The sequence below is a fragment of the Maylandia zebra genome, linkage group LG14 (genome assembly GCF_041146795.1).
Source record: "Maylandia zebra isolate NMK-2024a linkage group LG14, Mzebra_GT3a, whole genome shotgun sequence".
NCBI lineage: Eukaryota > Metazoa > Chordata > Actinopteri > Cichliformes > Cichlidae > Maylandia > Maylandia zebra.
Genome location: NC_135180.1, coordinates 11,638,807 through 11,664,151, shown reverse-complemented (window position 1 = coordinate 11,664,151; position 25,345 = coordinate 11,638,807). Strand labels below are relative to the sequence as shown.

At 41.1% G+C, this 25,345-nt stretch overlaps 1 protein-coding gene across 3 annotated transcripts; it reads left to right on the top strand.

Moving 5' to 3' along the window:
- Positions 1 to 545: 545 nt before the first annotated feature.
- slc6a4a (solute carrier family 6 member 4a) lies at positions 546 to 23,974 on the top strand. 3 transcript variants are annotated; one of them, XM_004567004.5, is made up of 15 exons: positions 546 to 563; positions 2,918 to 3,004; positions 10,538 to 11,453; positions 12,616 to 12,750; positions 13,210 to 13,432; positions 14,558 to 14,696; positions 17,895 to 18,029; positions 18,185 to 18,288; positions 18,527 to 18,654; positions 18,804 to 18,916; positions 19,988 to 20,119; positions 20,530 to 20,629; positions 20,840 to 20,940; positions 21,143 to 21,310; positions 22,253 to 23,974. In XM_004567004.5, the coding sequence occupies exons 3-15, from the start codon at positions 10,982 to 10,984 to the stop codon at positions 22,325 to 22,327; spliced, it is 2,025 nt and encodes a 674-aa protein (XP_004567061.2). In that variant the 5' UTR covers positions 546 to 563; positions 2,918 to 3,004; positions 10,538 to 10,981; the 3' UTR covers positions 22,328 to 23,974. The 3 variants fall into 3 exon arrangements, with proteins under 3 accessions (XP_004567061.2, XP_004567060.2, XP_004567059.2); XM_004567003.5 differs by lacking the exon at positions 546 to 563 and having other exon boundaries at positions 2,690 to 3,004; XM_004567002.4 differs by lacking the exons at positions 546 to 563; positions 2,918 to 3,004 and adding an exon at positions 8,085 to 8,670.
- The last annotated feature ends 1,371 nt before the right edge of the window (positions 23,975 to 25,345 follow it).

Here is a 25,345-nt window from a genome sequence, read left to right as displayed (position 1 = left end):
AATTTAGAGAGGTGTGTAAATCTTAGCTGGTAAATCTCCTGGTTTCAAAATATGTTCACGAGGGGAGGGCAGAGTAATTATTATTATAGCGATTCGTCTCTGTGTTTCACAGAACTGAAGCTGGGAAGACAGAACTGGCATTAGAAATCATTATTTTCTATCAGTCAGTGTCTGGATTACATTTCCAATGACATTTTCTGGCCTACGACACATTTATACATGCAGCGGGCCTACATTACATTATTGCAGTACCCTATGCAGAGGTATTTGAATGCAGAACTGATTTTTCGTGAGAAAGAAGAAGTGGTTAAGTGTGACAGTAAATAGACCCCCTTGTATCAAAGTGTTTTTTTTTTTTTTTATTTTGTTTTAAAGTGAAGCATTTTTCATTGGTTAATCTGGGCGTCGGGACATCAAACAGCCTATCACGAATCAGCAGGCTTCAAGGTTCAACAGGTAACTTGTTTTATCTCCTGGAGAAGAGTACTGTAGCTTTTGATGGGAGATATTGATAGTAAAAGATTTCAACACTCAGCACAACAGTTTTATGAAGACAAATTAAGGTTTGTGTAATTTTCAATGTAGACTTTGCGTTTATAATAGTGGGTTATCATCCAAAGGCGGATTTTTTTTTATTATCTTATAGCTTATATTGTCACACCTATGCTAACGAGCTAGCTGTTATTGTTCTTGTGTGAACTAGTCAAATGACCGCAGTAAATTAAGCGCTAAAACTGTTGTTTATTGTTGCGACACATAAACCAGCTGAGTATTTCAGAGGGGTCACAAGAGGGTTCGTTTGCAAACTTGGCCATTGCTTTCAACTTTTGAACTCAGTGTTAGTTATTTCCTCCTTTCATGTATTACAGCGAAAGTGTTACTGTTGTCGAGTTGGGTGGATTTTATTAGCAGGAAACGCACTGTAGATATCTCTGACGTCATAGCTTGTTGATAAGTAACACACCTGTGTGTCTCAGTGGTGGATCTATTCCCTACTCCAGCGTGTTGAAGTATCCTTGGGCAAAATAGTGAAGCCCAGAAGCAGCATCGGATATGTTTGCTCAAGCGCTTAGATATAGAGAAAAAATGCTGGTATGAGAGTGCGTGATAGGCTACAACATCCTTTGAATGCTCAGAGAAGAAACGCTCCAACTCTAAGTACCAGTCCATTTACCTTTAACAGTAAATGCACGATTACTTAGACACACTGCTCAAAAAAGTGAAAGGAACACATAGAGTCTGAATGTGGGAAAGAAATCATGCTGGTTATCTATACTGATATCAACTGGGTAATGTTTTAGGCATGAGAGCATGTCTCATCATTTATTGGAAATGAAAATTATCGCCCTACAGAGAGCTGAATTCAAAGACACCCTGAAAATCAAAGTGAAAAAATGGCAGGCTAGTCCTTTGCACCAGTGTAGGGTCTGACAATGACTCCAGGAAAACACCCCAGTGTGTAATGGCAGTCAGAGTGCATACAAGTACTATAAGACTGGTATTTGTATAGTTTTTGTAGAAAAACTCTTTTTATATAAGCATCAGAATATTTACTATTAATGGTAAATGGACCTGCCCGAGTACTTTCAATACAGAGTGGTGTATTCCACTTACTATTAGTGTTAAATGGACTGGTATGTACATAAAACCAGTCCTTCAGACGTACCAGTAAGTACTATAAGACATGTACTTAAATGGTTAAGCAGAAAAGCTTTAACTATATTAGTACCAGTCAATTTACCATAAACAGTATATGATAAATGGAATGAATTAAATAAACCAGCGAGTTTGTGTGAAGTGAGGAGCTGCTTTTATCCTAAAAGCTGTAGTTCATGTCAGGACATTTCTCTTTTTGTTTGCTCTACATTTTCTACAGTGTCTTCTAGGTTTCTTTGTAAAGACATGAGCTAAGAGCCTACCTCTAAACAAGTAATCTAAGGATTTTTTTTAACTTTCTGTTTTTGCGCTGTTGAGGTTAATGGCCATTTGATGTCAGTGCTTTCCTCTTTTGCAACCTTTTGCCTCTCTCGAAAGTTTTCTTCTCGTACGGTGTGTTACAAAGCAAGCCTGTGAACTTATGAACCTGTGCAGCCAGGCTTAAAAGTCCTGACATCAAAATTAGTCTTATGATAGTTTCCACATACAGCCGTTTGTGTCTGACAGGAAGAATTAGCCCATCGCTGAACCATACAGGAATGGTCATCGCACAACCGGTCTCATTACTGCCTCGCATTTCTTCAACAGTGTGTGTGTTTGCACGCCTGTGTGTGGTTTGCATGCCGTGAGGATTAACCTAGAACTTCAGCTGATGCTGATTGGAATGACGTTCAACACCGGCCTTTAACAAGAAGGAGAGTTTGTGTGTGTGAGAGTTGGTGAGGCAGAAGGAACGAGGACACAGTGATTATAATTTAATATCAACATGTCTGTGACTGTTTTCCCTCTCTGCTCAGGATGCCTCCTTTTATCTCTTTCATTTCATGTCTGTCACACACAATAAAGGCCATGTAGACTGACTGTACTACTGTACCTGGCACTGGTCCATTTGGCAGGATAGGTTGCAGGTGGCCATAAATGGGTTAGTTAGACCAGGGCACAGACAGCCTGGGACATTAAAAAAATCTCTCTCTCACACTCACTTCATAATGTTGGTGTTTCATCATGTTGCTTTTTTTTTCTTTTTACATATGCAGCATAATTAATGTACACGTGCTCCTCTCTCATTCCTCTTTGACCCTTATAAATATGCACCAAGGAGTGCTGGATTAGGGTCAAGTATCCTTTTCTAAATCTCAGCGTGTGTGTTTGGGTGTGAGCGGACATTTGCATGCTCGAGTGTTTGTGTCTTAAATCCAGGCGGAGCAGAACGCGGCCCGCTGTAAGCCCAGGCATGTGTGATTTGTGTGATTGGGTTTAGACGGCGTTGGTCGGCGGCGACGTCTTGGGGGTCCAGATGACCGGATGCTCCACGGGCAACGCGCGCTGTCCTGCTAACAATATCAAGGTAAGACTACTCTGCCTGGACTCCTCACCAGCAGGTTCATCATATGCGATTTACTGCAATCAGTCCTCAGCTGTAAATTCATATCCAGCGAGTGTGTGAGATCTTTACATAGGCCTGGTGCATGTGTGTAACTGTTCAGCAACACCAGGAGGGATTTAGGAGATGAGGTGTTTTTTGTATTTTTATGTAAGCGTTGGATGGGAGTAGTTTAATTTCCTTTTGGGGCCTCTGATATCAAGGGTTCATCCTCATCTCTGTTATTAATCTCTTTTATGTGGATTTGTACTTTTCGAAGCTGCCAGATTTGTGACAAACTTTCAGTTTTTGGAGTAATGAATATGGAAGTAATTATCAGTAATGGGTTCATATTTCAACGAAAAGTGCGATGCACGCCAAATCAAAGCTTCTCGATGATTTTTAGCACCTCTTGCATTCTTCTCTATTTTATGCTCTCAATCTTCGTGGCAGGTGTTTTGTAATACAGAATAAAGAATGATGTGGCTGTAACCTCTCCGATGGTAATGCGTGGCGTTGTTCAACAGGTCAGCTCTCGCTGCTCCCTCGAGGACATTAAGCTGCTCAGTTTTGAGAAAATCCCCAAATAATTAACACAAACATCAACTGCCCACAGATTATAACTCTGCCAAGTTTTAGTTGAATCTCACTGTTGTGGTTTCAAGGGAAATAGGAATAAGTGCTGCTTGCAGATTGCTGGGTTTCAACATCCTTTCATAGCAGTAAAGAATATCTAGGGTGGATAGCCTTTAGCCTAATAATCGCTAATCAAATAAATAATGAGGCGGTCGTTTTTTTTCAGCCTTCCTGGAAAATATCTGCAACATCTCAAAGATGCTGTGTTCAATGTCACCAGGACATTTCTAAGGAGAGTCTTATTATGAACTGAACTTCATTTATTTAACCCATTGTACAAATATATATATTTCACCATCATAAACCAGAAAATAATGAGAATATATTTTTTGTCTCTTTTAGTTCCATTGCTAGCATTTATGCCCCAGACTGTTTCAGACTGTATTTTCGTGTTTATTTTAATAGTATAACTTCATAATGCTTGTAGCAGAATTTGCTGTTATTACCTAGCTGGTAATCTGTCCTTGGACACCTGTAGGACTGCCTTTTGTTTTAATGGCTGTGCCGCTTAACCAAGGGGAGCTTATGTCACCACTTGAGGTCGAAGTAAGAGGTCAAGCTCCTAAGCTGTGCTGGCAAAGTGTTTATTTGGCAGGAAGTGTTGGTCGTCTAGTAGTCAATAGAGCCTTTGTTTCCTAGTGGCAACATTTATCTTTGTCTTATAAACATGATATTATTATTTATTATCTTACTTCATTTGTGAAACTAAATCACACTGAAGACTCAGTTAGGAAAGTGTGAGGAAGTGACAGAGTTTGTAACCTGTGTCCCAGCTGGAATTTAACCTGTGGCATTGTGACTACAGGCTGTGATGCACCATTCCAAGGGCCGCTTTTGTACTTTTCACCTTTATATTATTTTCTTTAAACACAGTTCTTTAAAACACACAAAAAACCCTTACACATTTAAAGTTTAGACATGGGTCATAGCATTTGAAAGCCTCTGTGTGTCACTGTAAGACATTGTTTCCACTGACGTATCAATGTCATTAAATTGCTGTATTAATTGATGCTTTTGGCACAGCTGACTAAAAGTATAGTTGATGTCTTGACCTGATCGTATTGTCAGCAAGCACTTCGTTTTCATCGTAGCACAGCAACAAGTATGTAGATGGACTGTTATTGGCCAAAATTTAGGTTGAGCAGTCCGACTACATTTCTGTGTTTTGAAACTTGTATTAGAGCTTATGAGGAGGGTTAGGAGTATTAAGTTAAAAGCACATATATGTATAATCGCTCTGTGATTTCAAGAGAGAGCACAATAATAAGGTTATGATTTTCTTATGAAAATGTGTCTGCTGTTGAAAAAGCTGCAGTTCTGTCCGTTTTTATATTTGAAGAGGTGTCACTGAAGGGCTAAATCCAAATTTCTCACTCGCTGTACCAGTGTTCTTTGTGCTTGTGTCTGACGTATTCTGCTTAACGCGTAATCTCTCGGCTCCTAGATTACCACTTGTTACTTTATTGGATGACTTGGATTGCGATTTCCAAATTAAACTCAAACACAGAGGAGGTCAGAGGTTCAGACCAGGATAGAAAATGTGTTGATGCAGCCAAAAAGCAGACAAATCAAGCCAGGGGGTTGTGAATTAAACTGGTTTCTTTGTTTTGTAATAAGAAGAAGAAGTACAACAAAAATGAAAGCAAAGCCCAGTCACCCCTATAAACACTGAAACCTTAAAGGAAGGAAAGCCACTTAATTTGTGTTTGCACATCTGCTTATCAGGTCGCACATCAATCTGGAAAATAAAAAACCTGTTTTTCTCCTGGGAGTATGATTACAAAAGGTCCCACATTCTAGTTAAATTGTTTGTGCAGCACTGAAGGTTTTTTCCTGCCTGCACTGTTTATTTTTCAGTTAGCCAGGACTGAAGTTGGTGTGATGTCAGGAACCTATGAGAAACTATGGCTACTCTCACAGAGCTTAAAAAAAACATAAAACGGTACAAACAAAAGGACTTCATTAAGATTCATGAATTATTTTTTAGTGTTTTTGTCTCTTATTCAATGGAAAAATAATGTTGAAAAAGCAAATTTCTTCAAAGCCCAAATAATAAGTTTCTCTGACATTTTCTTTCTCATCTTTTTGTCTTATCTTTTTTATTTTTACAAACTTAAACTATTCTTTTTGGTTAAGTAAACACCAAATCGAAAGTATAATTTCCCCCCTTTCTTTCTGTGCTATCGTCTACTTTTACCCTTTATTACTGCAACATCTTCTGTCAGGAAGTAACAGGCTTTGTTATGCATATTAATACTGAGCTGTGCTATGTTATTTTCATTATGTACAGCTATCAGATTGTGTTTTATTTGCCTTCATGTCAAATCTGCAAAACTGTGACACCACGTGTTCAGTGGGTTTCTGGGTTGATGCAAGACAAATGTTACGAATAACTGTCCTAAATATAATATTTATTTTAACCCGTGTCTCTCAACTTAGATTATTTTGGAAGATCTTTTATTGTGCCAAATATACTACGAAGAGATAATGCTTAAAATATGCACTATAACTGACAGATGGATAATATACATCAATATTTAAGCTAGGTTGATATACAGCAGGGTATTGGCTTCTCACAAATCGGTGAGTAGCACATTGGTCCTAAGTTCAAATCTCCTGCCTGCTTTATCTGCCTGTTGCTGTGTGGGTTCTCTTCACAGTCCAAAGACATGCACATTAGGTTGATTGGTGACTCTGAATTGGCCATATGTGGATGGTTGTCTGTCTGTGATAGACTGGTGACCTGTCCGGGCTGCTTTCTGCCTTTTGTCCTATGATAGCTGGGATGGGCTCCAGCCCAACCTGATGTGAGCCAGATAGTGGCACTAGTCCACAGTGCAAAAATATAGTCAAAGGTAATTTTGTCTTTACCTAGCTATTCATTTCTAATAAATTAAGTTAGTCAGAAAAACTGGCTGTTGGGTCCAATCTGATTGTTCATTTCTGTCAGGTATGTTCCGTTCAGATTAAAAGCTGGAAGGTTGGCTAATAGTGTTGACTGTGTTCTACAGTCTAGAGTCCAAAATTATTCAGGAAACCCCCTGAGAGTTGCCAAAGCATACTGCACATTATTTTTACTCAAACATTCCTGTCGTCTAAGGTCCAGACTATAGGCTGTTAGAAGCTGGCACAGAGCCCAAAAGCTTTGAGTTGTTTTAGAGTAAGAGATACTCTGAGACCCTCTTTGGGATTCTTGGGGAAAAAATCAAAAAACAAAACCTACTTATTAACTTACATATGGTTCACCAGGAGTGGAGACTTTGCTTTATCATATAATTATTTATTTAACACTTAAATAACACATATTGCTCAACCTCAGCTGTGTGAGTGCAGATATGGTTTATACAGCATGGGTGTGCGTGAGAAAGTGTTTGTGCATGCTTGTGCTTGTGTCTGTCTGCACTGCGTGTGAACATGACAGTGGTGGTAATGTTTAACCAAGATGGGACTTTTAATGCATTTCTTACAATCCCAACTTTTATTTTATTTAATATCAAAAATAAAAGCATATTTAAAAATTTGTTAAAGATAAATAAGTTCTCAGATGGTTTCATTCAAATAACAGAGAAACAACAAACTAAAATATTCATTATTTCTGACGATAACATAACTTTGTTTTTTTTATTCTTTACTTAATCATCTTATAAGCCCTCAGATTTATGTGCCCCCGTCCACCCACACACCACCCAGGCAGGCTGGAAATGCACTTACATGTTGACATAACAGTATTGCAGAGCCAATATTTTTTTATTTTATATATAAGATGTGTTACTGAACACCGGTTGTTATGGGGTCTGCTAGTTTCTGTTTCTCACAACCTAACTTGATATGTAAAGCAGCTTTAATGAGAGTATTTAATACTTTTGAACTGTTGCTCAAGTAAACAAAAATGCTTAAGTTGCAGCAACAACCTGGGGGAGTATAGGTACAGAGAACACAGTTGGACTACCACAGCCTTGCACCAAGTACAGTAAGCAAGATGATTCAGCTGCTCAGAGACTCGGAGCAGCAAGCAGTGTTTAAGTGAAGCTTTTAATTCCAAAGATTGCTAATGCACTTTAAACACACAGAAGTCAGCTTGTGAATGAATCAAATATAGCATTCGACGGAAAGACAGTATCTTGTAAAATGTATATGAGATCAACTGTGCAGTCAAATTGGTTGGAAAACCTGTATGTATGCAACCGGGGTCAGAGCAGCAAAGACTGCATTTCTGCAGAGCAGGTGCACATTAGAAACTTTAGTAAAAAACTAGAAGACATTTTAGATTGACAAAATCTAAAAGTAAAAGTGGAAAGAGGGGGAGTAAAAGCACTGCAGCACAGCAGTGCTTTACCAGTGTAGTATGTTGGTGGTGGTGGTGTGTGTGTGTGTGTGTGTGTGTGTGTGTGTGTGTGTGTTTGTGTGTTTGCAAGTAAGACGTACCCTGACACAGAGCCCCACAATGCCAGAAGAACTACTCGAGGGTAGGACTTCCCCTGTCTGCACAGTGTGGCTGTGTTTGTGCTTTAATGACAGTTCTGCCATGACCATACCATGTTGGATCTGTGCTCCAGTTCATCATTTCTGTTTGTACTATCAGTGTATCAAAGCAAAAACTTGATACTGTGATGTGCAGGTCTGTGCTCGCCTAATGATTCTTTATTATCTTCTGTCTGATTGCATGCATCCATGTATCCATCTGTGCATACATCTGCACGGCTGTGCTTCTCTGAACCAGGCATGTGTGGAAGTGTGTGTGTGTGTGTGTGTGTGGAAGTGTGGTTGGTTGTGGAGTGAGTGAGAGAGAGGGACAACAAGGGAGGGAGAGAGAAAGAGAGAGAGAAAAATGAGAGAGGTTTGAGAGCTCAATGGGCAAACGCGGTGTCCTGATGTGCTAGGGCACGCTGTTTCTCTAGCAAGTTTTTGCCATTCCACGGGATTCTTTAAGTTTTGGGTAGAAGTTCTTGCTGCTGCTCTTCACATACGATTCAAGCGCCACATGTTCTTCTTGACCTCTTCTGTTGTCTCTAAAGGTAACGTATGCATGCGGGTTGAGTACAACCTACAACTTTAGATTTTTGGTTTGATTTGTAGTGCTTTTACTTCAAAAGTTAGTAAGATTGCTGCAGAGAGTGTTTTTGGTTTTAATTTGGGTTGTTTTATAATGTCTCATTAGTATTTTTCTCACATCTCGTATTCTTTCAGTCTATCGTTGCTGAAATCTTGATGTTGTCATCTTACCGTCTCTTTCTTTATTAAAAATGACGGCAAGAGATTAAATAATTTCCTGTTGAGATCAGTGAATTTAAAGTTTGCACCACTGTATCAGTCTGTAGTGTTGATTTGTCTTTAACAATGGGTCTTCATGTATTTTTCATTATTATTTGTTTTTTTTTTGGGGGGGGGGGGGATTCCCTGGTGATGAAGTTTGTCTGCACATAGAGTCCAGACAATAGCATTATATTGAGACCTTTCCCATTGTTTTCCTTCACTTATTGTGAGATTGTGTGACAGCTGATACATTTTGTTGTCTTTATGAGGTAAGTGTAGCTGAGGAGAATTTTTTATTTTTTTTGTCTCATTTTATTCTCACGTCTTTGATGTCATGGTAGGTCAAAAACAGATTTTCCATCACGTTTTTTTAAATTGAGCAACACGCAGTACTTCTTTAACACTGGTGAGGATTCACATGGAAGTTATTGTGATGAAAAAATTTGGGGCTTTTTCGCTAGAAATTAAAAGTGTGGTTTGCAAGAGGAGAAGAAAAAAGTTTGAGTGGAGAGGAAGCGATCCATTGTTTCTTTTTGTGCTCGAGTCCATGTAGTTGACGGCGTCCTTTGTTGTGTGGTAGTCAGATGTCGGTGAGGAATGAATGTCGTGCCGTGTACAACTGCTGGACACTCGTTGTTCATTAAGGTAATGGCATTCCATGTAAATTGTGTCTTCCCACATTTTACAGTTCATTACTAATTGGGCTAACACTATAAACAAACGAATCCACTTTTGAACAGATGTCATAGTTTGACCCATCGCTCATGTGAAAGCATCTTGGATTATTCGAATCGGAATTTAATTTCTATTGCAAAACAAAAAAAAGAACAAAAAAAACAGCTTTAGGAAATGTGAGCTTTATGATGTGGTTTATGATGAATTCATAGAACTGTTTGCACCTTGAGATTGAATTACATGTTTAGTTTTATTTGCCCGAGTTCTGTTTTGCATGAGTAAATTAAAAAAAATAGAATTTGCATTCGAAAAAAGATAAAAAGTTGGTTCTCATGCTGCGCAAGTCTTGTTTTTCAGCTTAACCTTTATTTTCTTGTAAAACTGCTAAACATATTTCAGCGCCACAGCAACCAAAGAACAACCTGTTGAGCTTTGCCCAGTGTTTGTTGTTGCTATGAAAATTAGAGAGCATCTTTTCTAGCGCATGTCCACAGATGCTCTTTTGTTTTTCTTTTTTTTCTTCCCCCTTTTTTTGTGTGCATTTCCTGCCTTCAAATGTGCTGCTGGCACTGGTATTTAGATTCTCTAATTTCTTCCCAGTTTACTTTGGTCAGATAAGCATCAAAACACGTTATGCAACTGATAGCGTAAAATGAGAAACAGAAGTAGAAGGCTCCGGTAAGTGAATCGACATGTCGCAGCAGAAACCCCTCAGTTTCCTCTGTTCCTAGGATTTATCCTCTTATTCATTATCATGTAAAAAAAGACTCTGTCCTGTTTTGTTTTGGGGTTTGTTTTTTTTTACAGCCATTTTCATTTTTATTGTCTCATCCAGAAAAAGCAAACTGCCCTGAGGACTGCTCTGTTTTTATTTAGGTTTACTGCAAAGTAATTAAAAAAAGATCAGCTCTTATCCTGTGATTTACCCGTGTGTTTCCCCTCTGTGTGTTGCAGTTTGCACCATCACTGTGGGCCTCAGAGGACGAGCTGTTTGTGGAATAGATCCAAGATTCTTGTAACTTTTCTGCTAGCCACATCCTGTTCAAACACATCTCTCTCCTCTCGTATACCCTCCTCTGTCTGTCCTGCAGCCCGCTCTTATTCCCTCTTGCTCAACAGACCCTTACACATTTCAGTCCTCTCCCCACATACACACCCCCTCAATCTGGCCCCTTTCTCTTCTTTTAGCTTTCATTTCCCGTTCCTTATCTCCTTTACCTGCATGAGAAGGACAGTCTTCCCCAGTCTTGTCCCAAACTCTCACTACACCCCTCTCCTAATGCTTCTTTTCCACTAATGGGCACCATATCAGAGAGCAGCACCACATTCCCTTCATTGTCACTGAGAACCTCTCTCCACCCCTAACTACCTTGCCAACACGAATATCAACACAATCCAATGGAGACAAAAGATATTATGATGACGAGCATGCTGACAATGGACAAAGGGGAGAATGAGGGAGAGAGGGACAAGGAGAGAGAGGACATGGGGGGAGAAGATGATGGGACACAGCGTGAAAATGGCAGACTTATGCTTGCTGATGGGCTTGCAGACAGAGGTCCCAAGAGCATGACATCTGGCTCTGGCCAGCAGGTGTCCAATGGCTTCACAACATCCACCCCTCAGAGCCCCAGGGAGAGCCCAGGAACTGCAGCTTGCGCTGCGGGTACAGCCTCAGGACCCGGAGGCGGTACTGGATCCTCAGCACCTCTGGGAGGCCTAAGGACTCTGATGGTCCAGCAAACAAGCTTGGACAGGCCCAGAGAAACCTGGAGCAAGAAGATGGACTTCCTTCTGTCTGTGATTGGCTACGCCGTGGACCTGGGAAATGTCTGGCGCTTCCCATACATCTGCTACCAAAACGGAGGAGGTGAGGAAGCAAAACATGTTTGGAGGGGAGAAACGTGTCGAAGGGGGAAGAATGAGACATAAAGTGTGGTGGAATGGAGAGAGAGATGACACGTCAGATCCCAAGCTAAAGCAAACAGGATTTGAAGGATTAGACAGAAGAAAAGGCTCTTTCATACTCACTGCTGTGTATTCTGTAATTCACATTATGTGTTTTATATGTGACAGCTGAAGTCGGTCGACTGCTCTCGAGCTTTGCCGTTATTAAAGACTGAGTTAGATTAGGATGATTTGTGGTACTTCCCAATAAATGCTTTAATAGCTTACAAGGAGTGCCCCAATTAACAAAGTTGTGTATGGATAAATGCTTTGATGTAGCTTATTTCTTGCGCAATCGGAGGTACAAAAAGGTATGTCTTCACAAAGTCCACGCTTGTGTCTGCCCTGCTCTTTCTCTAGCCGATCCTGGCGGCAAACACAACCTCTTTTTATTGAATTTGCAATAATAAAGCCTTTGCAATTTCCTGTGTTCTGTGTGTGAGTGTGTGTGCCTCACAGAGCGAGGCAGAGATGAAGACTCGGGACACACTTGATAGAGGCAACAGTATTAATTGTGTTTTTTTTCAGTGTCTTTCTCCTTGCTTAATAACCTGTCTCGCAGGCAGCTGCTCAATCAGCCCTTATCTTTGCTTTCATGTCACAAAGAGGCACAAGCACCGTCCCGTCCACACACACAAATGCAACACGTGCACATGGAAATAAGTTTACAATCAGATAGCAAGAAGGAAAGAGCGATGTGTTATCAAACACCCCGCAAAAGCCGAAGAGTCGGAGATCTGGTTGCCGTCCTGATGTTCTTCTGCTCATCTGTGTTAGGCCTTTAATTTTATTACTTTCATATTTTAGAACAAAGCCAACATCAACGTCGAGATCCTTTATGATAGGATTTTAGCAAAAATAACTCCAGAAAGCATAATAAATACAGCAGTGTTGTTTTTGAATAGATTGAGCTATATAAATAATAAGCTTTGGCACCTGTTAGGATTTTTACAGTGTTCTTAAATGGTGTGTGAAAGAGCTCAGTTTCTCTTGAGTGTAGTTGGCTTCTTACTGTTTTCCCACAACATGTGTTCATTGTCACGCATTTATTCTCCCTCCCAAATTTCTCCAACGTCTCTGTCCAGGTGCCTTTTTGCTGCCCTACCTGTTGATGGCAGTGTTCGGAGGGGTGCCTCTGTTTTACATGGAGCTAGCGCTCGGTCAGTTTCATCGCAGTGGCTGCATCTCCATCTGGAAACACATCTGTCCCATCTTCAAAGGTAACAGCGAGGGGTGTACAGAGAGAGAACCGATTATAGGGAGAAAGTCAAAAGCAACAGCTTGGACGAAACGTGGAAGAAGATAACTTTAGAGGGACAGAAAAGTTAGAGGTAGGAAAACAAAAAAAAAAAGACGAAGAAGGAGTTTCAAATCATCCAAGTCCAAGAGACAGCTCATTTAACCTCCCTGCCCCCCCACCCTTGAAGAGCATCCCTAGTTTCCTGTACCTCTAGTGAGATGTTCTGACTCTCTGTTATGGAAATTGTCACATTTTAATGCCAAATGCCAGATGCTCAGAAATTTGATAGTATGTAAACTGTCGTTGTTTGGAAATGTCACACACTCACCCAAAGGGAACCTGAATTAGCTTGAAAAAATAACCCACTGATGTCTGTGAGTGATGTAAGCAGTGAGTGATCTGGTGTTACTTATGTATTTATTTGCTTCAACTCACCCAGGGATAGGCTTTGCCATCTGTATCATAGCCCTCTACGTAGCCTTCTACTACAACACCATCATGGCCTGGGCCTTGTACTACCTACTGTCATCTTTCCGGCCCACTTTGCCTTGGTCCACCTGCACCAACCCCTGGAATACAGCCAACTGTAACCGCTACATGTCCTCAGACCACAACGTGTCCTGGTCCAACACCTCTACGTCCCCTGCCGAGGAGTTCTATACGTAAGTGCATGTAAGTCAGATGTAGTGGCATAGGGGGAGCTCTACGCAGGAGGGAGACGTCAGGTGAAGAAAGGGAGGATGACTTCAATTCCAGGGTTGGTTCTGGTGTGTGGGACAGATTCCCCACCATCATCCCCTAAAAACCCACTTCCCTTACTGGTGGTGAAAACAGTGCAGGGAGACTTCATTAGTATTTCGGAGTACGAATGACTGATTGGAGATTCTTTATGAGTGCATAAGTAATACAGAAGTATGAACCGCTCCTTTAGGAGCAGGTGAGAGAGTTTTTTAAGTACTGGATTATGGAAAAATATAAAGTATCAGAGAAAAGTAATGCTTGGTATTAGCCAGTAATAAAATATAAGTCCTCCAAGAGTTAACCAGGTTTTAATGTGCTGTTTTTGCAGCGATTAAGTCAGGGTCTTTTGAAAAACAATGTCCCTGTTATTCTTGACTGTTCTGGGTCTGTGCAGTCAACGGGCTCAGTCTTATCAGCACAGCGTCCGACTGCTGAGACAGATTCAGGGTTGACGCAGAGTTGACTTTTCCTAACGCAGGTTTAAAAGTAACAGATTCCACAACTCAGTCTGGCGCCAGAATTTCCTGTTTTTTTAGCACAATTCATGTCTCAGTTTTTTCATTTGAGCTCCTGGTGCTTAACCTGTGCCCACACACTGACCTTACAGTTTGTTTCTGACTTCTTCTTTTTTTAGCTTTTAAGAAAGTTGCGATAAAGTTTGTCTAAACCCTTTTGAATAGTAATAGTCTTGTCTTACGTACTGATGGTTTTCTTTCTTTTCTCGCTGGTCCGCTCATATCACATTTCCTTCTTTCCGTGCTCTTTCCTTTTCCTCTGCTTTCCTTAATGTTCCAACATTCCCTTGTCTCCAATCCCATATTGTTTTTGTCTTTTATCCATTACTTCTGCATAATATGCCCTTCCCTTCCTGCTTGCTCTCCTCCTCTTCCACTTCCTACACTTCTTCACCTCTACTCAGTTACTTTTTAGCTCCTGTCCTCTCGTGTCGATTCATCTGCATAAAATGTCTTCCTTGTCTCTCCTCTTTGCATTTCATTCAACCTCAACTTTCAACACAAACGCCCTTTCTTGTTTTCTCCTTCCAGCCGGCAGGTGTTGCAGGTCCATCTCTCCCCAGGTCTGCACGAGTTGGGCTCTATCAGCTGGCAACTGGCTTTATGTCTGCTCTTCATCTTCACCATTGTTTACTTCAGCATCTGGAAAGGAGTCAAGACGTCTGGAAAGGTAGCTGAAGGGGTGCCTGCATGGCTGATGGGGGGTGTCAGTTAGAGCAGATGGATGGATTGATAGATGGAGACATATGGACAGAGGAAAAAAAACAGCAGTTATCCTGTCCTCTCTTTACCCTCATTATATTCATCATCGAGTGTGGAAAAGTTGATTAGAAAGGAATGAATATCAGAACCTAGCTAAGGCAATATAAGACCATTTTTAGACATAAAGTTCGTGCCCTTATGTTCAGATAAAGGAGTAAAACAGACTGGTAGAAATAGATTTATACTGTAAATCCTACATTTTTATTTTTTATTTAACCTTTACTTATACAGGTAGTCCCATTAAGACCCAGTGTCTCATTTACAAGAGAGACCTGCTCCAGACAAACATGTTAAAATTGCAACAATAATATTTTAAAAAAGAAGCTAAATATGTCTAATGTGCACAGTCATATTAAAAACAAGTTTGAAATCTGAAAGTGAAATCAATTGAGAGAACTTCAAATCCTTCTGCAATGTATTGCATGAAGACGGGACAGAAAAGGAGAATGCCTTCTTCGCAAGCTCTGTACGAACTGATGGAACGGTGAATGTGATGTCCGGAGACCCCAGTCTAAACTGTTTACGTAACATGTACTCTGATGGGGCAGTAAACTAGAAATAGATTCATAGATAAAATGATACCAATGAACATCCTTGTGTAAGACCAATGAGGACCAGTACAGTGGTGTTTTAAAGGTTTACAATCAGTCATAAATCTTAGTGCTCCATGATAGACAGAATCCAAAAGATGAAGAGTGAGCAGAGGCATTCATATAAATTATGCCACCATAATCCAGGAAGGGTAAAAAAGTGGCAGCAACAAGCCTTTTCCTTGCCATGAAAGAGAAACATGATCTGTTTCTGAAAAAGAACCTCAGTTTCTTTAATAAATGGTCAATGTGTGGCTTGAAGAAAAGATTTTCATCAATCACACTAGCTAGGTATTTGTATGAGGCCACAGTTTCAATAGAAATGGCTTGAGCAGATAGAGAATGAAGTACTGCCGGCACCCTCTTTCTGTTTGAGAACAACATGACTAAGTCTGAGCTGACCCAGCTGAGACTGAATACTATCAAAAGCTAGATGTAATTGTTTGAAAACCATGTCAATGGTACGAGCACAGCGATAAATAATTGTATCATCTGCATAAAAACGAACAGATGCATCTAGATTCTGTGCAACACGGTTGACATAAATAGTAAATAATATAGGCTCCCGGACAGAACCCTGCGGCACTCCATTAGTGACATTTAAAAAAACTGGAAGATTGAGCTGCACACACTGCTTACGGTCCAAAAGATAATTGGAGAACCAGTCAAATGCTCGGACTGAAAGGCTTATTTCCAGTAATCTCTGACCTAAAATACCATGGTCAACAGTGTCGAAAGCCTTTGATAGATCAATAAAAAGAGCTGCACAGTAGTTCTTGGCTCAGCTATGATATTTGCTGCCACGCGCAAGAAGAAGGGACAAAGACTGTCAGGACCGGCCAATTTTTTGTGCCGCGGCTCTTCAAAGCCTTACATACCTTTTCTACCATGAAAGGTGTAAAGAAAAGAGTGTTAGTAACCGATCTGCTAGCAAAGTTGTATGCAGGAGGTTTACCATCAGATACTGTGCTAAACAAAGAACAAGAAGCAACAAAGTGTTTGTTTAAAAAATTGAGCATTTCAGTTTTGTCTGACACAGGAATGAAGTCAATAATTAAGTGAAGAGGTAGCTCTGAGGAATGAGAGCTGGCAGGGAGAGACTTTATAGTTTGCCAAAACCTCCTAGGGTCGTTTATACTGTCAGTGGTTAAAGTCAGAAAGTACGCTTCCTGATGGAGGCAGTAAACTGATTACGCAGCTGACAAAAACATAGCCAATCATCATCGGATCCGGATTTTCTCGCAGCTGCCCAGGCCTGCTTTCTCTCATGTAGGAGGCCAGCCAGTTCCGAATTGAACCAGGGCCTGACCTGGCAAAAGGGGCATGTTTGTCCACAAAATAGATAAAACTCTCTTGGAAATATTTCCAAGCTAAATTTCCAATGTCAGTCATTGTAATACGACCCCAGTTAAAACTGAATAAATCGTGAAGAAAAGCTTGCTTTTGGTGTTTCTCCCAGCACCAACTATGCAGTGATCACTCAGGTCCTTGGCAAAAACTGCCAATGTGGAAAACTTCTGTGGCACATTGTATAAATAAAGGGTCTATAAGAGAAGATTTATCTGGGGATTTGGAATTAAGGTGCATGGGGCTTTGAATAAATGGAATTAGACTTAAAAACAAGCAGTGTGCCTTAAAATAAACAGAAACAGAAGAAAGCCAGCCCCAATTAAAATCACCTACCAGAATGATTTCATTTAAATTCAATTCAGATAAAAGTTGAACCAGAGAAGGTTACGTGCTGGGGTAAGCAGATGGAAGCCGATAGCAGCCAACAACTATCATGGAGTGATAGAACAGATTAATAGTTAAGGTCAAGATTTTAATTGCTTAGGTGCCTTTTCTGGAACGGTCAACTGCTACGTCTTTATCCAGTATAGCTTTGGATAGCCAAGTCACAGAAACAACATTATATCAGCACCAGTTGAAGGGGCCCAGATTCTGAACATATCCATCTTAGGAAGCACTCTATGCTGGTGTCTAATCTGCTGGTGTTTCACATACAGCCAGAAGCCCAGGGTTAGGTTGAAAACCAGATAATAATCATCTCCAGTGCAGATGTCACACAGCCTATAACCACTAGTCATGAGTCTAAGCGGTTTAGTTTGCTGCTAGCATGTCCTCCAGGACTTCATTCTAGGGCAAAACAGGGCCAGGTGCAAAGCCCCTGCAATGGCCAGGAAGGGTGACAGCTGCCCAAAGAGCATAGCATCAGATCCGATCGACAGGACACTGAATATTGCCTGAAGGTGCAGGCCCTAGCGGCAACCAGCGGTCACTAGCGATCTAGCGAGTCAAACCCCGGGGATCCTGGGCAGCAGCAGGTGGCCCGCTAGCTGCTGTCAGCTGTAGCTCACTCGTCCGCTGCTGTCAGCAGTGTGTCTAATGCTGTCTAATGCTATCTATTGTACAGTAACATAGTCAGTGAACGCAGAGTGGACCACAGAAACACTTTTTTAAGCATATAAAGGTTTATTAAAATTAGAGTAAAAAAGGTTCTTTGCTTTCTGTATTAGGTAGTTTGGGTGACTGCTACCTTTCCCTATTTGGTCCTCCTGATCTTGCTCATCCGTGGGGCCACCCTGCCCGGGGCCTGGAGGGGTGTCGTCTTCTATCTCAAACCTGACTGGGAGAAGCTGCTTTCCACTACTGTGAGTCCTTTTGGTTCAGTGTGACAAGGTCCATCATCAACATATGTAGCGAGCTCAGATCCTGCCCTCTTTCTCTTATTCCTCAATCATTTCTAAACGCGTGTCCTTCACTCCCATCATTATTTGTCATCACTTTACCTCTCACTCTCTCAAAGGTCTGGATTGATGCAGCAGCTCAGATCTTCTTCTCTCTGGGTCCAGGATTTGGCGTGCTCCTTGCCTTTGCCAGCTACAACCCGTTTCACAACAACTGCTACAAGTAAAAACTTTTGTTAATGAGTTCATAAATCAGTGACGTCTGTTTGCTTAATGTCAAAATGCTACTCTGTGTTTACTGAAGTTCAGCAGAAATGTTTCATCTCTCAAATCCTTTATTTAACATATGTCACCATGAATATTGACATATCTTTATTGATGAAATTACCAGAAGGTTAAATCCTTTGCGTAGGCGCTTTAACTTTGTCATCTTTCTGCTAAACACTTGTTTCCTCTATCAGAGATGCGTTGGTCACCAGCTCGGTTAACTGTCTGACGAGCTTTCTGTCTGGCTTTGTCATCTTTACTGTGCTGGGCTACATGGCTGAGATGAGGCAACAGAATGTGGACGCTGTGGCAAAGGATGCAGGTCGGGCCCCGCACCAACACACTGCAAGAAGTTCTTTCTCCAAACTGAAGTTGTTGGAAATTTATTCAGAATAAACGACTGAATCTCCGATGTTTGTTGGTGGAAGTTTGGATGGCATATAAATACCAGGTCTCACTTTTTTTCTCTAGGTCCCAGTCTGTTGTTCATCATTTATGCAGAAGCCATAGCAAACATGCCTGCTGCCACCTTCTTTGCCATCATCTTCTTCCTCATGATCATCATGTTGGGTCTGGATAGCACGGTTAGTTTTCCGATGACTCATTTTAGTATTAAAGTCAGTCAACATTCTTTAAGGTTTGCTCCTCGCATTTAGGGGCGATCGTGGCTCAAGAGTTGGGAGGTCACCTTATAATCGGAAAGTTGCCGGTTCGAGCCCCGGCTTGGACAGTCTCGGTCATTGTGTTCTTGGGCAAGACACTTCACCCGTTTGCTTACTCATGGTGGTCAGAGGGCCCGGTGGCGCCAGTGTCCGGCAGCTCTGCCTCTGTCAGTGCGCCCCAGGGTGGCTGTGGCTACAATGTAGCTTACCATCACCAGTGTGTGATTGGATGGGTGGATGACTGGTTGTGTAAAGCGCTTTGAGGTCTTTAGGGACTATTAAAGCGCTATACAAATACAGGCCATTTACTATTTAATCTAAAATATTCACTTGTTGCCTAACTCCCAGTTCTTGGGGATGTTTCATATTTGTCTTCTTATAAAAGGGAATGCCTCTTTTTCTTTGACTGTGATTTCACAGTTGTGCTCATTTCTCCTTCAACGCACTGGGCATTATTTGTCCTCTGTGTTCAATTTTGAATAACATTCAGTGAAAACAAAGTGATAGGAGTTTCATATCACTATTGTGTGATGGTCTCGTCTCCATAAACCTTTGTTTATCTGCTCGGAGGCAGCCAGGTGGAGAGATCCGTAAGCTCTTATCACGAGCTGATAATCACTGTAGAACCTTCAACGGGGATGCTATGCTGTTTGATTTTATGACTGAGGATATTACTGCAAAATATGTCGGTGTACATGACCTCGAGTTGGAGCAGTTCAACACCAAGTCCAGAAGCAAAGCTGTGTATCTTTGCAGCATTTGCAAGATGAGACAAACAGCACATAACACAGATGTGAAATTTTCACATACATGACATATAGCTGCCCTAACTTTCTTTTCCTTCTGCCCCATCTTAGTAAGTAAGTTTATTTATATAGTGCTTTTTAAGATAAAACCCGTCAGAATGTGCTTTACAAAGGTATTGAAAACATGGTCAAATAAACACACCTGACCTTATTTTCCTCATCTTGATGTTTTTCTTTTTGACCCCAGTTTGCAGGCTTGGAAGGAGTAATCACAGCTATGCTAGATGAGTTCCCTCATTTGCTGGTTAAGAGACGAGAGTGGTTCGTCTTTGGCCTCGTGTGTGTGTGTTACCTTGGAGCTCTCTCTACACTTACATATGTAAGTATATTTGGGAATAATCACATTACTGTCAAAAGAGAATGCAAGTTACCAACAAAAGATTTCATTATTCAGTCTCCATAATTTCCCAAATTCACTCAGTATATATCATAAGATTATAAAAACTTGCTCACACTGGTAAAATAAGCTTGAATTTTGCTGCTCTGTTTTTATGCAGCGTATTGTGTCGCAGTTACCAATCTGCTGAAAATCAGATTAGAGCAGCCTCAGTAATCCATGTATCTCCAGCCCTCATTAAAGTAAGACAGTGACCACCACAGATTTCTGCTCAATTAAACACTCATTGTCTTAGGCTTGGCAGACGAACACTGTTTCACAAGTTGCATAAGTCATTCATAGAAAATGTTTCCGAAATAACTCTCCTCCTGTTCGTCCGTGTCGTGTCTCAGGGAGGAGCGTACGTAGTGAAGCTGTTTGAGGAGTACGCTACGGGCCCTGCAGTCATCACTGTGGTGCTGCTGGAAGTCATTGCGGTGTCCTGGTTCTACGGTGAGTGGTGATTTTTGTGGCGATGGTGGAAATTTGTGACTTTAATGAGAATCGCAGTGTGAATAAGTGATAAAAATACAGTGTAAAGTATAGTTCGGAGCGTCATTTGTGGCACAGCTGCCTTGTCAGTTCATATAGAAGAAATGAGACAAATGTTCGCTGTTGATATTTGGCTCTGAGGTGTTTCGTGTGTCTGTGTGCGTTCTGCAGGCACCAACCGTTTCTGTAATGACGTGCAGGTCATGCTTGGTTTTTACCCGGGTTGTTTCTGGAGGGTCTGCTGGGTGGCCATCTGCCCCTGCTTTCTGCTGGTCAGTGTCATGCACAGCATTTGCACACTTACACTAAGTTGTATTAGTTGCTGGAATTAGCAGTTTGAAGAGTAAGCCCTTGCAGGTAAAATAGTTTTAGCAGCTGTCATTTGCTTTTTAGCTGACATGCCCGGTGGTCAGATTTACCTTTTATATTTCATTCTTTTATTATGTCTGATCTCTGATTTGTTCCCTTTCTCAGTTCATCATCATCAGCTTCTTGGCCTTCCCTCCAGAGGTCAGGTTGTTTGAGTACCAATACCCACCATGGACCACTGTCCTGGGCTACTGCATCGGGGTGTCGTCATTCATCTGTGTGCCCGCCTACATGGTCTACTACCTGCTCAATGCTAAGGGCACATTCAAACAGGTGCAGAATTTCTGAATTCTCTCCTAACTCTGTTTTTCTCCATCTATCCCGTCTCCTCTCCTGACCAACTGATATTTCTGGAACAACAAAGGATTGCTTCTGGCCCTTTTCTTTTCCATGCGCTGCCAGGTTTTACTCTCTCCTGTGAACACATGACTGGAGATCAAAGGAACAAGGTGGAGGCCCGGGCCAGAGATTAGCAAGAAAAAAAGCAAATAGAATAGGCGACCAAACACGCGCGCACACACACACCCTGCAGCGGATGTGTAGCCTGTCACGTTGCTGTAACTGAAAGGTGACCGGACGCCGTCCGTCAGCAGCGCTGCAGCATCAAAAAACAAATCAGTCATCAAATTGTGTTCACCAGACACATACCAGGTGTTTTGCATAACACCTTGTAATGCACATTATGCATTGTGAATGCAGAGCGAATGCAAAAGTCTGCATCGTTATCGGCATCACTGATATTAAAATCTTGTTAAACCCTGTGTGAGGGGTTGACAGAAGGGAGGAGGACATCAAAGAGGCCGCTAGACAGACCTTCTGTGCCTGTCGCCCTGTATTGACTCTGCTGCCAGAGCGCACAATGACACCGACACAGATCGACAATCACAAGTCATGTTTTTGTGTACATGTGAACGGAGATGGCGAGCGTGTAAGTGAAACGTGACAAAACAGGTGGCTGTGTTTTATCAGTAATCGAAGGTGTTTTGTGTTCTTCTACATTGTTTCAGAACAAAACAATATGACAAATATGCTCTTTTTAAGATCTTAATTCAAGCAGTGTATATTTTACCAATAGATACTTCTTGATGTTTTTTTTGGCAGGGTAACTAATAATGATACCATTGTCACTACTAAAACTGCTCTGTTTACTCTATATGTCACTATGTCATATATGTCTTTTTTCTTCTCTGTCTCTTTTTTACTCTTTATCCACAGCGTCTGTTAAAAAGCATCACTCCAGTGCCCAGTGGGGACAGCCACAGAGATTTTATTGTCACAAATGCAGTCTGACCAAACCCTGACCAAAAGAAAGGTGCAACTCTACCTACCTGGAGTGCCCTCTTCTGGACATACTGCAAAACTACAGGACAAGGGGGCTACCTTTCACCGTCTTTGCCTCTTTTCGTGCATCTCCTACACTCGTTCCAACCAAGATGTAGAAATTTGAACGGAGTTAGATGAAGCCAGGCGTTAGTTGATATGTCTAGCTTGGTTCAGATCGGATCCTTGTGCGGTTTTTTGTTTTTTCTTCTCAGTTTTGCAGAATCTCTGTGGTCACCTTCTCATTTCTGTCCCACCTAAAAGGGGTCACCAGAGTCACTCAGTGACCAGGTTTTTCTTCAGGTCACCCAGCTCTAACAGTAATTTTATATAATAAGTGATAAGTATGACACAATTTCTTTGATGTAGACAGTAAAACATGAACCCAAACAGGAGATACTGTACAATGAACTCAGTCAGCGAAGGCCAGATAAATACATTACAGTCCACTCTGCTCTGACTGTTAATGGTTTTATTTTTATTTAATGCTGTTAAGTTATGCATTCTAATATGTAGCAAAATTCAGGTATCTTTTACATCTGTTACTGAAGCCAAATATATGATATCTGTTCTGTTCTTGTTTCTAAAGCCGTTTCAATATTGTCGTGGTTTTGTTGTGTTAACTGTCAGCCTGTGTTTATTTGGTGGCATCTTGGCGGAAGGACAGATCTGCAATGAGGTTCCTACACTGTGAAACACTGTCTGGTAGTGGTATGGATGTGTACGTTTGTGACTGTGTGTGGTCATGTAAAAGAGAGACTGTTATAATAACCAGTGGAAAGTAACCACTTGTATTCATTCTTGTAACTGCAATATAACACAAGTTTATTTTACAATGTAGCAGTACTGTCGTTGCATCTTTCACCACACATTACCAGACTCAGTGCCGATGGTCTTTGTTTAATTACACTCACGCTCTGCGCTCTGCCGTCATACTGCGCAACTGTCAGTAAGAGAAGCCAAATATGAATCAGAGCTAATACCATCACCAGTATCACAGTCTGAAAGTCAGCGTTACTGCCATTTACTTTCTACCAAAAAATCTGTGTGCCTGTGTGTGTGTGCGTGCATGCATGCTCCAGAGAGTATCTGTGTGTATGTAGGAGCAGGAGTTAAAAATATGGCGAGTACTGTACATGTACATGTGTATTTACTAGTCAGTCTGGTATTAATGTAATCCTGTGAATGCCTGTCTCCTCCTCATTCTCCCGTTGACGTGCGAATGTGTGCGCGTGTGTATGTGTGTGCGCACGTGTGTGTGTACACCTCAGGTAGTATGTTGTACGGGTTAGAGGTGTTCAGCCCCTTTATGTGTGCATGCAGTGGTGTGTATGTGTCCTGTGCTACAAATGTGTGTGTGCGTGTGGGTGGGTGTCTGTGACGTGCTCCTGTTGTCTTGTTAAATGCCAAACATCTTATGAAGAAATTAAACTCCCTCTTGCCTCGCTCTCTCGTACCTCTCAAGCTTATCTGCGATCCTTGTATGTCAATAAAAGACTATTGAGACTACAACTGTATAGAATAAAGATATATATATATATATAAATATATATATACAAATAAATATATGGGAAATAACAGATAATAAAGATATATGGAATTAAACAATGAACTCTGTCATCTTGTTATCTGTAAGTTTTTGTGTTTGTTCATTCTTGTTCACAATTTGATGGATTCAAGCAATCAGGAAGTGCAGAGTGTGTAATGATCTTTCGTCCCAATAACTTAAATTTTTATCTGTATAACTTCATCTCTGCGGAGGAAATTTGGTCCGGTCTTCTTCATAGTGTTTCGTCGGCTGATTGAGGTTTGCAGGCATTTGTTTGTACCCAGTTCTCTTTAGATCCTGCCACACCATTTCAATAAGGTTCATGTCTGGACTTTGTGCCTTTGCAACACCTTGATAGTTTGGGATCAGATGGTTTCACATTTGTCTCTAAAATTTTTGTATACAGTACCCAGCATAAATGAGTACACCCCCTTCAAAAAGTATGAATTTAATCAGTAGCTCAATAAACAAACAAACAATTTCCAAAAATTTCACAAGGCTGAGTTTTATTGAACACTTGTTTAACTCCATAACATGAAATTAAGGTTAATAATATAACTTAGATCACAAAATCTTCAGTTTTACTACATCTAGTATTTTGTATGACCACCGTTTTGTTTTTTTAAGGACAGCACCAAATCTTCTAGGCATGGAATGAACAAGTTGTGACATATTGCAACATCTATCTTTTTCCATTCTTCCAGAATAACCTCTTTTAGAGCCTGGATGCTGGATGGCGAGTGATGCTCAATTTTTCGCTTCAGAATTCTCCACAGGTCAGATCAGGAGACATACTTGGCCATTCAATCACCTTCACCCTGTTCTTCCTCAGAAATGCAACAGTAGCTTTAGATGTGTGTTTTGGATCATTGTCGTGTTGGAAAAGTGCACAATGACCAAGTGCACAGAGTGATGGCAGCATCTTCTTCTGCAGAATAGAGCAGCACATTGTTGAGTTCATGATACCATCGATGAAATGCAGCTTCCCAATGCCAGCAGCACTCATGCAACCCCACATAAGGACACTGCCACCACCATGTTTCACTGTAGGCACCATGCTTTAAAATACCCTTTAAAATCCTCACCTTTATGATGCCATACAGTTTTAAAACCATTAGTTCCAAAAACAGTGATCTTTGTCTCATCACTTCAGTCACATCAATGAATCATGAGACTCACCTGTGGTTAAATGCCTGTTAATTCGAATTTTGTAGTTTTAGGTGTAGCTTTTCTCCTAAGACTATAACTGGGGTGTACTCATTTATGCTGAGCACTGTATGTGCCAGATACCACCACCACTTTTGTCCTGTCACCCAGGGGACAGTCAAGGGCGAACAGATAAGGTTAATGTCATGGCTACTGAACGGACCCACGCGCAGACAGTTCTTTCAAGGAAACAAAAAGGGGATTTATTTACAATAGGGATCACCTTAGTGCAA

Coding starts and splice junctions, on each gene's coding strand:
- slc6a4a (XM_004567004.5), top strand. CDS start 10,982: ATGGAGACAAAAGATATTATGATGACGAGCATGCTGACAATGGACAAA. Junction 18,030..18,184: donor AGAAGCTGCTTTCCACTACT/GTGAGTCCTTTT, acceptor ACTCTCTCAAAG/GTCTGGATTGATGCAGCAGC. Junction 21,311..22,252: donor CTAAGGGCACATTCAAACAG/GTGCAGAATTTC, acceptor CTTTATCCACAG/CGTCTGTTAAAAAGCATCAC.